Source organism: Kogia breviceps, chromosome 13 (genome assembly GCF_026419965.1).
Source record: "Kogia breviceps isolate mKogBre1 chromosome 13, mKogBre1 haplotype 1, whole genome shotgun sequence".
NCBI classification, from domain to species: domain Eukaryota; kingdom Metazoa; phylum Chordata; class Mammalia; order Artiodactyla; family Physeteridae; genus Kogia; species Kogia breviceps.
This window is the reverse complement of record NC_081322.1, coordinates 33381678-33396854: the sequence shown is the minus strand read 5'-3', so window position 1 is coordinate 33396854 and position 15177 is coordinate 33381678. Positions and strand designations below refer to the sequence as shown.

Genomic DNA, 15177 nt, shown 5'->3' with positions numbered 1-15177 from the left:
TGTGATTGGCTGGCGTATGTTCCTGCTTGAGTTGTTTTTGTGGTAAAGTCTCCATGTGTTTGTAGGTAAAATACAAAAACAGTTGGTTCAAATATCAACTTGGGACAACTGAATTTCAAAACATACAGAATCCATAAATTCACCACTATTTTAACATATTTACAGCACAATTGAAGATAACTAGTCAGGAGATCAGTTGAATGAAGACACATTAACATTATATTTGCATATTTATCTTCTGTGTTTTACACTAAAGAATATTTCATATGGGGGTGGGGGGAAGTGTCGGTAGATGACTCCGGAACCTTGAATCTGTATTTCTGACTGTCTCCACTTCCCAGAGTTCTGGTGAGCTCTCTCCTAGGGGTTCAAGAAACCCTCACCTCCGTTAAAAGCCAGGTCCCAGGTCTTCCTCCAGCCCAGGGCCCTTAACCCTGTCCAGAGCCAAGAGGGGCCCATCCTCAAATGTTTCTGGGAAGACAATTCAAGAGGAGAGAAACTTGAAAATCCCTTAGGCATATGAAAAGATATTCAACCTCTATAATTAAAGAAAAACAAATTAAAAGTAGACTGATTTTTTTTCACCTATCAGATTGGCCAAGAAAAAGTTATAATGCTCTTCATTGCAAGGCTGTGGAGAAACAGCCCCCCTCGTGCACTGCTGGTGGGGGTGTCAATGGGCCCAACTTGTGTGGAGAGCAGGGTGGCAATATCTATTAGGAGGGCAAATGCACATACCCTTGATCTAGCAACTCCACTTTGGGGAGTCTGTCCTGTGGTTACACGGGTACACAGGTAACCGACATGTGTACAGTGTTCATTGCTGCACTGCTTGTAATAGCAACGATGGGGAACAACCTAAATGCCCTCAGTGGGTGACAGGTTAAATAAATTATACTGATATATTTTTAAAATAGAATGTTTACAGATGTTTCGGAAAGAAAGGATGAGGAAGCTGTCATGGAAAAAATCAAGGTGCACACAGTGTGTAAAAGTATCAATCCTAACGTTTGCTTGAATACACATAAAGCAACTCTAGAAATATAATAAGAAATTAAATATTGTTGCATAGTAGTGGATACCGATTGGCAACCAAACGATGCATTTGCTTGGTTTGCAAAGCATTTTAAAATTGGATTTCACTTAATAATCCGATATCCAGGTGAGGAAAAAACGTGAAGCAGGCCAGGTGTTAAGATAAGAAAGGGTGCTGGTAACCTAATCTGTTTGGATTTTCCACCCAGCTTTAGGGTCGTACCTCAGACACAACTAAAGCCGGGTGGAGGGACTCTGCAGTGTGAGCGCGGAGGAGTTGACCCGTTTTACACCGGGAGTGGGGCTGTGACTCACGGATAAATATCCTGGTCCCAAATCTCTCTCCAGGTTTCCAGGCTTAGGAGCCGCAGCCAGGAGGAGGAACACCTAGCATCCCCATCCTCCCAGGTGTTCCAGGAGCAGCATTTGTCACAACAGGTACAGGGCCTAGGGCCCATGATAGTTTCAGGAGCCCACAGAATGTTTTCATTCTAATCTATTTTACAAAAGAGAAGAAAAGAATAAATGTAAGATTAATGAATATATGATAATGAATTCAGCCAGAATTACACTAGTCTTTGCACCAACCCAATTGTAAAATATAATCTTTAGTATTTTTTATGGAGGAAGGGGCCCGTAAAAACATGACAAAAGCGTCCAAAGACTGACAAAGTCATACTGTCGCCACGTGGCCCTGCGCAAGAGGGAGCACGTGCCACTGAAGGGGAGGCTATGGGGCCCAGCCAGGGCCTCTTCCTCCGGGCACAGTTCTCCTGCACCAACACCACACACATCTTGGGTCCTTTATGCTCAAGGACTCTGGCAAAATTAGGGAATGATTTCAAGGCCAAAAGGAGAACCAATAGCTTATCTGCTATTTTTCCAACGTGTCCTACCCGAGGTGGGTTGGCCCAAGCCCTCTGGACTTCTTCTCCAGTGAGAAGGCTGGCCTGTCTGGGTTCCCCCACCTCCTCTCCCTCATTGTGAGGCCACCATCCTCTTTCTTAAGGAGGTAGGAAGGACCCATCTTCACAGCCATGAGTCTCACCCCTGGACCTCAACTAGACAGTCATATGATTTTATGCCATATGCCCAAGCTCCTACAGTAGGACTCTCACTTTAAATCTTTTCCCTCCTGTCTTCTCCAAAGACAAGCTGAGAAAAGACAGACTGACGCAACGGTTCTCAAAGTGTGGTTCCCTCACTGGCAGCATCAGTATCCTCTGGGAACTTGTTAGAAAGGCAAATTATTGGGTCCCACCCCAGATCTGCTGAATCATAAACTCTGGGAGTGAAGACCAGCAATCTGTGTTTTCACAGGCCTCTCCAGGCAACTCCCATGCAGGCTCAATTTCCAAAACCATCAGCTAGGAGCACGGATGCCCAGACTTTCAAGGGCAGATTCCCAAGTCCTAGGATGCAGAGGTGATGAGGCTAGCTAGAATGGGGCTCCAGTGTGCCCCAGACGCCAGAGGCACTTGGTCCCTGTCCCAGAACACAGAGGTGCAATACTTCGCCGGGATCCTGCGGTGACGCTGGAGGGCAGGAACGGGCGGCAGCTCTTCCAAATTTCAGTCTGGTGGCGCCCCAGCGGAGTTAGGCCGCAGAGTCGGGGGAGGGGGAGGGCGCGGAGGGAGGTCCGGGCGGCCTTCACCGCGCAGTGGGAGTAGGCGCCCGCACCCCTCTTTCAGAGCTTGTCCTCACCCCTGCTTCTGCGGCTCGCGGAGCTGCCTGGTGCTTGGACCACCCCCGCCCCTCCCATACCTTACAAATTCCAACTCCAGAGTCCAAAAGGGATTTCCGATTCCTAAATCTGAATGGAGCCCGAGGTCCATATTTAAAAGCTGCGCTCCGCTGAAAACTGCACCCTAAGGGACCCCGGCGCTCAGCCCGGTCTGGAAGCCCCGTCATCTGTTTACGGATGAGAGGCATCCGCCTCCCGAGAATGCCTTACCCACTCCGCCTAGAGAGTGCAGGGCTAGGGGGTCCTTTTCAGGCGCTCGCGGCACAGTCCCGGCACACACTGATGCCAGGAGCTAGACTCAAAGTTGGGGCTCAGGGAAGGGGAAACTCTCCAGAAACCTAATCCAAAGGCTCTCAAAGCAGGACAGTGAAGCACAAGTCCTCTGGATCCACCCAGTTCTGACGCCCCTCACCCGTGTCGAGGCCGCGGACGCCTCTCCGCCCCCTTCCGGCCACCTCGCCTCCTCACTCCCGCCCCCCGCGTGTCCCGGCCACCTACTCGCGCGCCCCGGCCTGGCGTGCGCTCCAGCAGCGCACTGAGAGCACGATTTGGCCTGAAAATCGGAAACCGATTTCGGAATCAAAGTGCCATTCAACCCCAAGTCGCAAACCAACGTTCATCTTCAGCTTTTTGCACACCCCAATCTGCGCTCCTGGGCCCTGCTTTGCTGAATTATACACACACACCATCCACAGCTCTATTTCTAGAAAGAAAAAGTGTAAAATGTGCCGGGGGTCTGAGCCGCGGGCACCCACCCGCTCCTGTCCTCAGAGTGCGCAGGGTCAGAGTTTTTCAGCAACTGTTAATGTTTGAATCATTCAGTTCTTTAAAAGCGTGCACAGTTTAAGAAGCACTGTTGTTTTTCAGCGACCAATTCAAGGTTATAGTAGACTACAGTTTCAAGATCTGGGTGGAAAATACTAGCCAGAATATTTAGAGAAACCATATAAAATCTTTACTTGCCTTTGCCACTCTCATTTTCCAAGTTGGTACATTTTCCTTTCCTTCCTTGCTTCTTCCCTCCCTTCTCTCTCTCTTTCGTCCTTTCTGCCTCCCTCCCTGTCTTATTTTCAGTGTGTAACCACTGAAGCTAATTTTTTGGACATGTTCATGGTCAATTCAGGCAGGCACCTGAGAAGTAGTACCTCAGGAGAGAGCTGTTTTGTTTTGTCATAAAATAATGTATACTTTCCCAAACCTCCTAATCAAACAAGTAATATTTACAGTAATTTAAAAAGTATTAAATACTTCCCCCAGCCTTTGTTTTCTAGCAGACTCGCCCGGGGTTAAAGTTATAAGGGACCCTTGTTTCTGCCTCAACATCACAACGTCTAAATGTGGTAATAAAATGGGGCTAGAACAGGATTCACTTACATGAAGAAGAAAAATGTTAGTATTTCCCTAGACATTAATATTTCCCTAGGTAAATTCTCCTTTCCACTGGTAGAGAGTGAACATCTGGATATAACACACAGAGATATTTAAGTGACCACCTTCAGATTTTGCATCTTGAATATAAATACATCCGTCATCCTGACATTGGCCATTGAATAAAATCTGTGCCTGTGTGCTTTGTACAATTGTGTATATGTGATATGCGAGAGTGTAAAAGTGCATGTGTGCGTCCCTAGCAGTCTGTTTTTGTTTTTGTTTTCTTAAGTGTTACGGGTCGGGAGCGACGTGGGAGACAGATCACTCTAGTTTTAAAGCAGCAGGGCTCAGGGAGGAGTTACCAGAGGCAGGATAGAGGTCTGTGCCCGAAGCAGGGGTCGGGGCCTCTGTGCTGAAACCGGCTCGCTGGTTTGCACCGGAATTCCGTTGGGCGTTCACTCGTTCTTTTACAACCCAACTCAGCTTCTCTAGACTGCGACGTTGGGAGCGGACCGGTGGGCCTCAGAGGACCCTTCTTTTCGTTCTGGGCGCTCAAAGCGTGCGGAACTCCGCACGCACAGGCATGTAGGTTCTCGGCTCCGCCACGGTGGGCACGCCTTGCCCCCCCACCACGAGCTTGAGCCTTGGACCTCTGCACATCTTGGCGCCCAGGCCCGCGGAGGGCGGGATCCATGCGGGCAGCACCCAGGGTCGTCTCGGAGGAGGAAGAGACTCCCAAGTGCGCGATGTCGCGGCCTCTCAGGGCCGTTTGCTCTCCTGGGGAAGGGGGTGTGTGGCAGGGGAAGGAAGAGGATGTTTGTTTATAGATCGGCTCCGGTTTCTTCCCGCGTTAGGACCGCGTAGACAGTGCCCGATCGCCAGAGGGCTGCAGTTTGAGGCACCCGCGCAAGGAGGCGAAGGCCTAGCTTCTCCTAGGGTTCCTGTTTGGTGTTGGTGGGTCGCGTGTGCCCGTCTTTTTCCTTTCTGGGGCTTTTCCCCTTACATTGGCAAAGAGGTGGGTGGGATTAGCCTCTTAAGCATCAAGAAACTGGTTTAAAATTTCTCCTGCTAGAGGCGACAGGCGATTCTCGGAGCACGTGGGAGGCTCCCTAGGTCCCGGCTCCAGCCCTTGCAGGCGTGGTGCACGCGGGGCCGCGGGCGGGGTCGCCGGGAGGGTGCGAGGCCGGGGCCGGCACCGGGCGGGGGAGTGCCGGAGCCGCGTTCCCGCTCCAGCCGGGGTTCAAAGATTAGAAAAACAGGTGTTACGTCGCCATGCTAATTCACTCTCTCGGTAAACGCGTCTCAGGCAGTTGTGTGCGGAGGACTTAGTAAGGGGGCCGTCACCACTTGGCCGTGCATTCACTTTGTTTATTAAAGGACACATTCCCAGTTCATCGACTACTGAGCTTCACTGGGACACTGGAGCGGCCCTCCTGGCCCCCACCCCCAGGACGTCGCCTTTGGTGTGAAGACTTCCGTACTCATCTTGCTGCTGAAGGCAAAACACTACACTTCTTCGGCGCAAAACGCACCCCGTAATGGGAGGCGTGCACTGCCTGATCCCCCAGAGTCCCTGCGACGGCCAAGGGTTTCAGACCGCAGCCAAGCGCCAACACACCTGCACGTTGTTTGAAGTAGAGATAGGGTTTACAGTAACCGCCGACTTAAGTGACATCCTTTCTAGAACAGTCGGAATAGAAAACTGCTTTTTACCCCTGAAGTGTCATTGCTTTGCCTGGCAGCTCCATATTACCGCTAAGTTCTGTCCAGGTTGGGGGCGGGAAAAGTGGGGAGAAAGAAGGATCTCAAGGAAGGTTCTTTCAACCTTTCCAAACAACCGCCCCCCACTCTTTTTTTTTTTGTAGAGGTCAATTTGATCTCATCTGGTCTTTCTGCAATCTTGTGTATAAGGGAGCCACAGTACATCTCTCTCTCTATTCCTACTCATCTCTTGTTAAGAGTGCGTTACTTGCTGGTTGAACCTCCCAGAGCCGGGTCTCTAAGTGGCTACAGCCTCTGGGGAAATGACTCCTCCTTCTAGATTAGAGCCCATTTGCTGGATTCCAGTTTTGGAACACCTACCACATCTCGATATTTAGTTCTTTTTCAAAAAAGTTTTTTTTTTTCCTGTCCAGAACGTTCACCACCTCCTCCTGCCAGGGGTTTCCCAGATGTGTAAATACCCCAGGACGCCCCCATTGTCATTCTTCGAGCTTACTGCCGTCGGGCGGCAAGGAGGTGGCAGATGTGTGTATTTTTGAACAACCACTCAAAGTTGTTCCGAATATCAGCGAGATGGCACACACCCCTCTTCAGAGTATGTGTTTTCTTGGAGGCAATCAGCGCCACCAACGAGAAGACGAGTGCAACATGACTGGTGTTCTCACTCTTTTACCGCTGATGAAACAACTGCCTCCAAGTCGACCTCCAAGAGCAGAATCGTAGTCACCAGCAGCACCAAAACCAAGCAGGGAATCGCGTCTGTAGGGAGTGATTCGCAAGCAGCAATAATTGTCTTCCGGGACGAGTGAACTTCTTCCCGTCGCTGTTTTCTATCCTCAGATGACAGGGAAGGCGATTCAAATGAGAGGTTCTCTTAAATACAACTTGTCAGCAATAGTACTTACAAGCGTTTGTTTAAACGGATCCGGTAAGGGATCGTAAATGCTGTAGATTCAGTCGTGCAGACTGTATCCCTTCTGTAAGGAATATTCATGTTGGCCTTTTGTTTCCTGAAACAAAACCCAACAAAAACTCTTCGTTCACGTTTAAGATAACGGATTACTGTGAGATACTTTATATCAACGACTCTAACTCTATTTTGGCCTGAAATGTAACCTCTTTTCCCCTAGTGTCCCCTATCTGCTCCCCATAGGAAAACTCCATGACTGAGCTTTCTCCCTTGAACAAATCAGCCCCTAGATTCGACCCATTTCCAAAAAGACGCTCCTTCGGGGGGTTAATTTAAAGACGGGTGTATTTATCCTCTCTGGCGATGAATTCGGTGTCGCTCGCCGTGGTTTCAGAGAAATGCGAAAAAGAAAACATAACCCAAAGAAAATATAACCCACCGGCCCCGTGCACGCTGTGGGCCCCGCGACTTGCCCGCGGGAAGGGAGCGGCCGCCTGGTCGGCCTTTGGGCGAACATCGCCTGCAGCCTGGGCTGCTCCTGCCTCGCCTGCCGGGCGACCCAGCCCCCGGGCCTGACCTTTGCGGCCAGGGGCCGCTGCCCACCGCTTTGGGGCGCCCCTAGCACTGCGGGGCCGGCGCTCGGGGCTGAGTGCCCAGACACTCAACCCCCGGGATCGCGGGGAGCGCGGGTCCTGCACGTCTCCCTCAAGGCCCGGGAGGCCGAAAGCAGGAGCTGCTAACCGGGCAGCGCAGACACCGGTGCCCCCGGCTCGTGAGGAGCGCTGCGCGCGCGGGTAGCAAGACAGCGAGCCGGGAGCCGGGGTGCGCGCGGGGGAGGTGCGGGGCGTACACGCGTCATTCAGCTCGGTCGGCCAATGAGCGCCGCGCCCCGGGACGCGCCGGGCCAATCAGAAGCGAGAAAGTTTGTGAGTGGCATTAGGGGAGGGCGGGAGAGAGGGAAGCCGGGAGTGAAGTTGAAGCTAAACCCCGTAAGCCATTAAGAAGTTAGGGGGGCGTTTTCGGCTTCCAGTCAGGAATAATACTGGCTTCGTAGCAACTACCGAGGAGGAGGATTCTAAAACCACCTCACCCGTCCCAAAGCCCGCATCCCCCTCCTTCTGCCACGCACCCCTCCCCCAATTCATGACCAAGAAAAGAAGAGAGAGCCAGGACACGCTCTTCTCTCTACGGGTGGGAAGCAGAGAGGCCCGCGGAGAGGCTTAGTTGGACGGTAGGCATGAGTACAATTAAGAGGTGGGCGCCTCCGCACGCTTTGCTGCCAGCGGGGACTGAAGGTAGGTGAAGCGGAACACGCCCTGTGCCCGCCCATCGGCTCCCGCAGCTCTACGGCGGAGGGGGAGAGGCCGGGCGCCTCCCGCCCCCCGGTGCCTGCGAGGGGCTGTCGCGAACGTGCCACCTGTTAACCTGGCGCAGCCGTGCCCGGCGTGTTGCCGCCCCTGCTGGGCAGGGAGAGCGCTGGGTCGCCTCCTTGGCAGTCCTGAGGGACTTGATGTGTAAGTGCTACATTTTGAGGAATCCCCGAGACTTGAGACCCAAGTTAGAGAGCCACAAGTTCCGGACCTGCCAAAGTGGGGGGATGGAAAGGTGCCCGAGCGCTGTGGAGGAATTGTGATTTGCGGAAACCTGCCTTCCTGGGACTTGCGCCTGGCCTGGGCGGGGGCACGGGGACCGGCGGCTGAGGGGCTCCTAAGGGTCTTGCAAAATCTGCGTTTTGATGTTTGGGCAATTAATTTCCCAGGGGGCTGGAGAATGTGTCTGACTGGGGTGAGAGAATGGGAGCGTTATTTGCAGGGGACTCAGTCTCGCTGCTGATTTCTTCAAATCTTAACCAACCAACCAACCAACCAAAACACTGAGCCCGGCGAGGAAAGCTGAGGCGCGCTGAGGCCCTTCCCGGCCATTTTTCAGAATTGGGGCGAGCGCGCGAGTGATTGTGGAGCCGCAGATCTCTTACGGTCTGATGCTGTTGTCTTCACAGTGGCCTGAAAGAGTTGTCCGGCATTCCTGTTCTTCCCAAAGCGGCTCGGAGCCACCCCAAGGACCGCGGGACTGAAAGCAAACGTCGGGGATTATTATGTCGATTTCCTGAGAACCGGGGTTCGCAGCACGGAACCGAAGAAAAGGCTAGCTCCTCGGAGGTCCCGCCGGCATTTGATACCCAACGACTCCTAGGATTGCCCAGATCGCCTGCGGTGGAGCAGCAACTTTCCTCTACTCGAATCCCATATTTTTAAAGAAAAAATTTTCTGTTCTCCGCGTTGGTCTTTTACTGCCATCAAAACACTGAAGCAAAGACTTCAGTCTTGTCATGCAAAGTATGCTTTATATTTTTGCCAAATATGATCTCTAATTGAAAGTTTATTTTTGGTTTTGGATGAATCTGTGGAACTTATGTTGTAAGAAGAAAGGGGGAACGAGACACGATGAAAGAGAAGTCCAAAAATGCTGCCCGGACTAGGAGGGAGAAGGAAAACAGTGAATTTTATGAACTGGCCAAATTACTGCCTTTGCCCTCGGCTATCACCTCGCAGCTGGACAAAGCATCCATAATCAGGCTCACCACCAGCTATCTCAAAATGAGAGTAGTGTTCCCAGAAGGTAAGTGACTTTGCCCAGATGGAATTTCAAAGGCAGAAGGGGCACGGGATCTGCCAGTGAATGAGCCTACGCCACTGGGCAGAGAAGTACATTCATACTTACACACACACTCTCTGCGAAGGGAAGTTTAGCATGGCTACTTAACTAAGGACCTCTCTGCATTTAGAATTTCTGTTGCCTTTCCGTGGCTCTTTCTACTTCCCCATTAATACTTTCACTTCAGTCCATCAGATATGTTTGATTGGAAGCAGCTCAACAGTGCTTTTGTCAACACTTAGATACCGAGCTCAGTTGAAAGTACTACTAATCCAAACATGACTTTCTTTTTTTATTCCTCTTGTTAGAATTGTATCTAGCAGAGAGCAGGAACATCTCTAACTTCTTGTATTTTTGTTATGTCTAGATACACCCATGTACATGGAGCTAGCTAAGGCAGATAATAATTTCTCTATATGTCAGTAATCCTGCAGATGAGGAGCAGGCATATTCATGAACAAATATGTCCTGAATTTACCCAGTCTCTTGACTGCTTCTAGCAGATTTATTCTGAGTTGTTGAGATGTTCACAGATTCTGAAACTAACTCTGGGACTTGGTGATTTGCAACGCTGGGCTTGATATTTTCTCTAAGATATAAGATTGTATTAAGATCGCTAGCCTGCTTAGAAAATATCTTCTAGGTTTTAGGTTGGCAAATGGATCCCTGGGAAAATTGTCTCATAAGGCCTAGAAGTTAGAATAGCTGAGCTTTTGACATGGTTTAAAATGTGTATTTAGATTATCAAGATTCATTGTGCGAGGACACAGTAGCCTTGATAGAACACTGTCCTGTATAAAACCATTTATACTCCCTAGGGGAAGGACTCCTCTATTTCCCCATCCTTTCCTTTACCCACATTCAAATAACACATAAACAGATTTTAAAAACTATTTTAGATGTGTCTTTGCTGGGAGAGGAGGATTTGGAAATGTAGAGAATACTAAACAAACAAAAATTCAAGAGAATGAACCCTGTGTACTTACAAACCAGAACTTCTAATGTGACAAAGAGAGGTTTATGTTATTGTTGATTTTGGATGTTCGGAGTTTGTTGTTTTCTTTTAAGGAAATAAGAGGGGTGGATAATCATTATTGAGCTTTGAGTTTCACTTTGCTTCATCTTGACTAAAAGTTATTATCTGAATCAGAATCTTGCAAAACATGCCCCCAAATTAGTCAGGGGCACTAAAGGAAAACTTTCAAATTATAGTTCGGTTTTACCCCAAAACTATAAATAGTAGTATGGTCATTTTGTCTTAAAGCAGTTCCTTGAACAATCTCATCTGAGGCTCGAAACCACAGGAAGAGAGGAATCAAAACCTAACATACCTGAAAAGTTTTTAAAAAGAGAAGGAAAAAAAGGAGGAGGAACATATATTAAAAACCATATTTCCCATTCAAACTGTGCTGAGAATTGCTGGTGGGAAAATTACTATTATGCTACATTGCCTTCTGTTTAAAAAAGAGATCTCGTTGTCTTTATACTGTCAGCGCCTACTTTATAAAAATAAAGCTATTGCGAACTCGGCTGGCCGCTCTGTTCCTAACAGGATTATTAGCAGTGATTTGTCAGCCCCTGCGGTCTCAGTGGGCTCCCTTTCTGCGTGATTTCTAGCGGGTCTCGTCAATTATCGGTGCTGATGTCGCTCGCTGTTTGATCAGAAGAAGCATATGGTGCTGCTTGTGAGGCTGCGAGTAATCGCGGAGGAAGAAAATAGAGGGTCGGCTTCCCCGGCGGGCACAGAGAGGGACAGAGCGCCCGGGGAGTCGCCAGGCCAGGGCCTCGTTTGTGTCGTGCAGACCCCGGGCAGGCGCAGCCGGAGGGAATCGGGCTGGTTCTCGTTGTTTTGGTTTTGTTTTAAAGAGAGCAAGATTTCTTGTTTAATTAAGTGCTAACCCCACAAATAAATTGCGTGATAAATAAATAGGAAAAGTAAACTCTCTTAGCCAACTTCTCGTTATTTTTAAAAAGAGCGCCGGTGAAGACTCCGGCTGGAGTCCCCTTGGTGGCCGGGCCGGTCCCCTGTGGCTACTTTAAAGGCGACTGTGCTTTCTGCAGCCCCACTCACCTTCCTTCGGAGCTCTGGGCCCGGGGCCCCTCCTTCCTCTCCCTTCTTCTGTGGATGCGTGTGGGTTTATGGGGAGGAGGGGATGGACGATGTGTGAACTCTGGGCACATCATTTATTTCCCCAGCTACTGTTGAGCTCATAACTCACCCGTAGCCTCCACCGGGTGAGTTAGACAGGGTCATCCGGACAGCTGGTTCCTAGGGATGAGGTTTTAATTTTGAGGATAGATTAGCTTCAAAAGTCCAAAGCCCAGACACAGCCCTTTAAAATATTAAAGGACAACAGCAACAAACAGTAAAACCAATAGCTTTCAAAAGGAGTGAAATAATCATAAGCCCGCAGAACCAAGCACAACCTGCAGAGGGTGTGAAATCTGGGTTCAGCTGTTGACTGAGGGCAGGAGGGGGGACAAGAGTGGGTCCATGGAAGTGGCGGAAACTGAGCACTTTATTTGGGGGTAAACTTTTTTAGTGCTGAGAAATGGGAAAGAATTTGTTTGAAATGAAGTTCATTTTCATATGTCTTAACATCATCTTAGCACATAGTAGGTCTTCAGTAAAATTTTAAGGGTGGGATGAAAGTAGCTATTTCATCATGGTAAGCCTGCTATCACATATAACATGGACTAAACAAGGTATATAATCTAAATACTTCTAAATCTGGTGACATCTTAGTTACAGGCACAAAAATGACTGTAAAACTCCACTGTTTTTGCTCATATTACATTTTATTTTTAATACCCTGTAATTCTAAAAGACTTAAAACAGAAATCTTTCCACACTTATATGTGAAAAAAATTAAAAATCCTTAATTCTCTCCCCCCTCATTTGCTGAATATAGTTTCCCCCCACCCCAGGATAGCAGATTCCTTGTCTGGGAGCGAACTTCAGCTTTTATTTATCTGAGTAGATAAAATTGAGCTGTTGAGGGAAAAATGAAAGAGAGAGAGAGAGAGAGAGAGAGAGAGAGAGAGAGAGAGAGAGAGAGAGAGAGAGAGAGAGAGAGGGGGAACAGATGAATAGGCTATGGGTGCTCAGAATAATTCAGAATAAAGCATTAGATTGGAGATTTCATAGTAAAAACAAAAACTCTGGTACAGTTACTGTCATTAGAAGTCATTAGAACTGTATATCTCCCAAGTGGTAACATATTCTATTCTAAAATAGCCTTGCAAGGAAAAGATTCGCACATCTAGATATGTATGTCTTTGGTGTTATCAAAACCAAAAAGGCAGGATAAAAAAAAGAGATGATGTGACTTTATTTGTGTGCAAAAAAGGATAAATTCAACTAAAAATATATATTTGTTATTTAGATATAATATAGTTTTGACTGGAGGCATAGTGGCTTGCAGAATAAGCTTTGAAAGGATCAGATGTTTTCAAATCTATGGCCATTCAGAATCTTGGTAACATCACTACTATTTCACTGTCAAGGTGTCTTGGGAAAATGAAAATGACAGAGTTGAAATTAGTAGCTGTGTAGGAAAGAGAGTTTCTACAAAGGCTGGAAGGACAAGGATGGTTAAACAAACCTCCACAGACACTTTCTGTAATAGTCACCTCAAGATTGAAATCCTTAATCGCCTTATATTTTTTTGAGGCCAAGAACTGAAAGAGAAAAAGAGGTCCCATTTCCCACGTGGATGGGTGATTTAAAGCTGTTTTTCTTGCTGCTTGGGGAAATGATTGAGCATTAGGTTTCCATGTTTATTTTCTTACAGAAGTTTTTCTCATTTAAACGCCTTCAAGCACAGTTTACGCTCCACGCTGGTTTTCTCTCTTTAATTCCAGTTTTGATGTTGACTTAAAATGTAGAGTGCAGAACTAAACTCCGTGCAGAGCATTTGCAAGGCAGATTTATGTGCTAGAAATTATAGATCAGATCAACGGAAAAAGTACTTTTTTGGAAAAGGGAATGATCACTAATAAAACCAATAACAACAGCAACAGCAACGAAACTACAAAAACAGGGTATGATAAGATATGGCAGGGTACAATCACCCGTCTGAAGCTAAAATCAGGTTAAACTTCCAGAGGACAAATCCGACTTCTAGGGGAGTTATTTTTCAATTCTGGGGAGATCTTGGCAGCGTCCAGCTTTTGCGGTTACAAACGTGGACACAGAATTCGAACCTATGGATTCTCGCCCCATGTCTCTGTCGGCTCAGGTATTTCTCAAGAGAATGAGGTTTAGACTCAACTAAAACCTTATGATTTTAGCTGTTCACCCAGTGCCAGTCTCTGATCCACGGAATTTTAAATTTTTCGTGGGGATGGGGAATCCTCAATTATTTCGCAGTGGGCCTGCGAATCAGGAAACACTAAAACAGTGTCTGAAAATTGAGGGGCAAAGCTTCTTCCTAGGGTAGCGCCCTCGGGCAGGCGGCTCCTGCGCGGAGTCACTCGACCTCGGTGGCTCGGACCAGCCCAGGGACAGCGACCTCGTCGAAGCCCCCGCCGCGCCTCCCGCAGGGACCGCAGCACGCAGAGGGGAGAAGCATGGAGGCCGCGGCCGGCCGGCTAGGTCGGCGCCGTGCGGCCCATTCTCTCCCCGCGGTGGTGGCCCGCGACCCGCCCGCCTTCCCCCGCGGGGCCGCAGGCGAGGGTGAGCCTGCTCGCGGCCTCCTCGCGGTGTCTCGTCACTCCCTGCGCGCGCGGAGGTCTCTGCCCTCCCGGGCCGCGAGGGCCTCTGCGCCCGTGCGCCCGCCGTCCCTCGTGCTGCGCGGGCCACGGCCCCGAGGCCCGGTCCTCGTCTAAAACTTAAGCCAAGATCCCTCCCGAGGGGCCGCTGTGCGTCTGTCGAGTCCCGACCGCCAAGTGGAACAAAAGCGGGATAGGCCCGCGCCGCTGGGCAGACCCGTCCTCCTTGCCCGCGCCGGCCTTCGGACGCCCCGCCAGGCTACCCTGGAAGGCCCGGAGTCTTGAGTTGACACCGCCTGACGCTCTCAGCCGCCTCGCAGCACTACCGTCAACCCCTCATGCGTGTTCGTCCCACGGGTTATTTGGGACCTGGCCGAACCTTGCCTGTCCCTCGTTCCTGCAGTTCGTGTTCTCTCGGGGCTAGGCCCCGCCCGGGAAGCCCTAGCTTCGGGGCCGGAGCACCACGAGGGCGCAGAGAGAGAGAGTCAGCGCTGCGACCGTCGGTCTCCACCCCAAATTCACACTAACTTCAGTGGATCCCCCGCCTGCCCCCTCCCCGGCGCGGCTGGGGGGTCTCAGAGGCAGGCAGGGGAGGGCAGGGTACACACGCACGGTGGGGGCCAGGCCGCCGCACGGGATAAAGCACGGCCCCGCGCGGCCACCGACGCCCTCGGAAGGTCGGCCACACCCGCCAGGTGGCCCAGAAGGCCGCGCCGGGCGTCCGAGGTAGGCGTGGGTGCGCCTCGGTGCGCGAGGCGGCCTCCTGCCCCGTGACCGCTCCAGGCGCTCGGCCTCGGCTAAGCGCGCCCGACCTTCCCCAAGGAGCCCAGCCACCGAGGCTCCCGGATCCCTAACACGAAGGCCGCTTGCTTGTGGGCTGGGAGGTTTGGACAGTGAGCTCTCAGTGAGGACGCGCAGGCCCTGTGGAAAAACCAGGTGGCTGAGACAAGTCCCCCCCCCCACCGCCCCCCGGGACCAGAAGTTAGGAGCGCGGTCTCGGAGGGCTTTGCCCGTCTCAGTCACCAAG

General features: G+C 50.2%; 1 protein-coding gene across 1 annotated transcript in view; it reads left to right on the top strand.

The window, feature by feature from the left end:
• The first annotated feature begins 9226 nt into the window (after window positions 1–9226).
• The window catches only part of SIM1 (SIM bHLH transcription factor 1), a 66446-nt gene continuing 60495 nt past the window's right edge, over window positions 9227–15177 (top strand). The window contains exon 1 of the mRNA XM_067011209.1: window positions 9227–9401. Within this exon, the coding sequence (XP_066867310.1) occupies window positions 9227–9401 (175 nt within the window). The remainder of the gene's footprint in view (window positions 9402–15177) is intronic.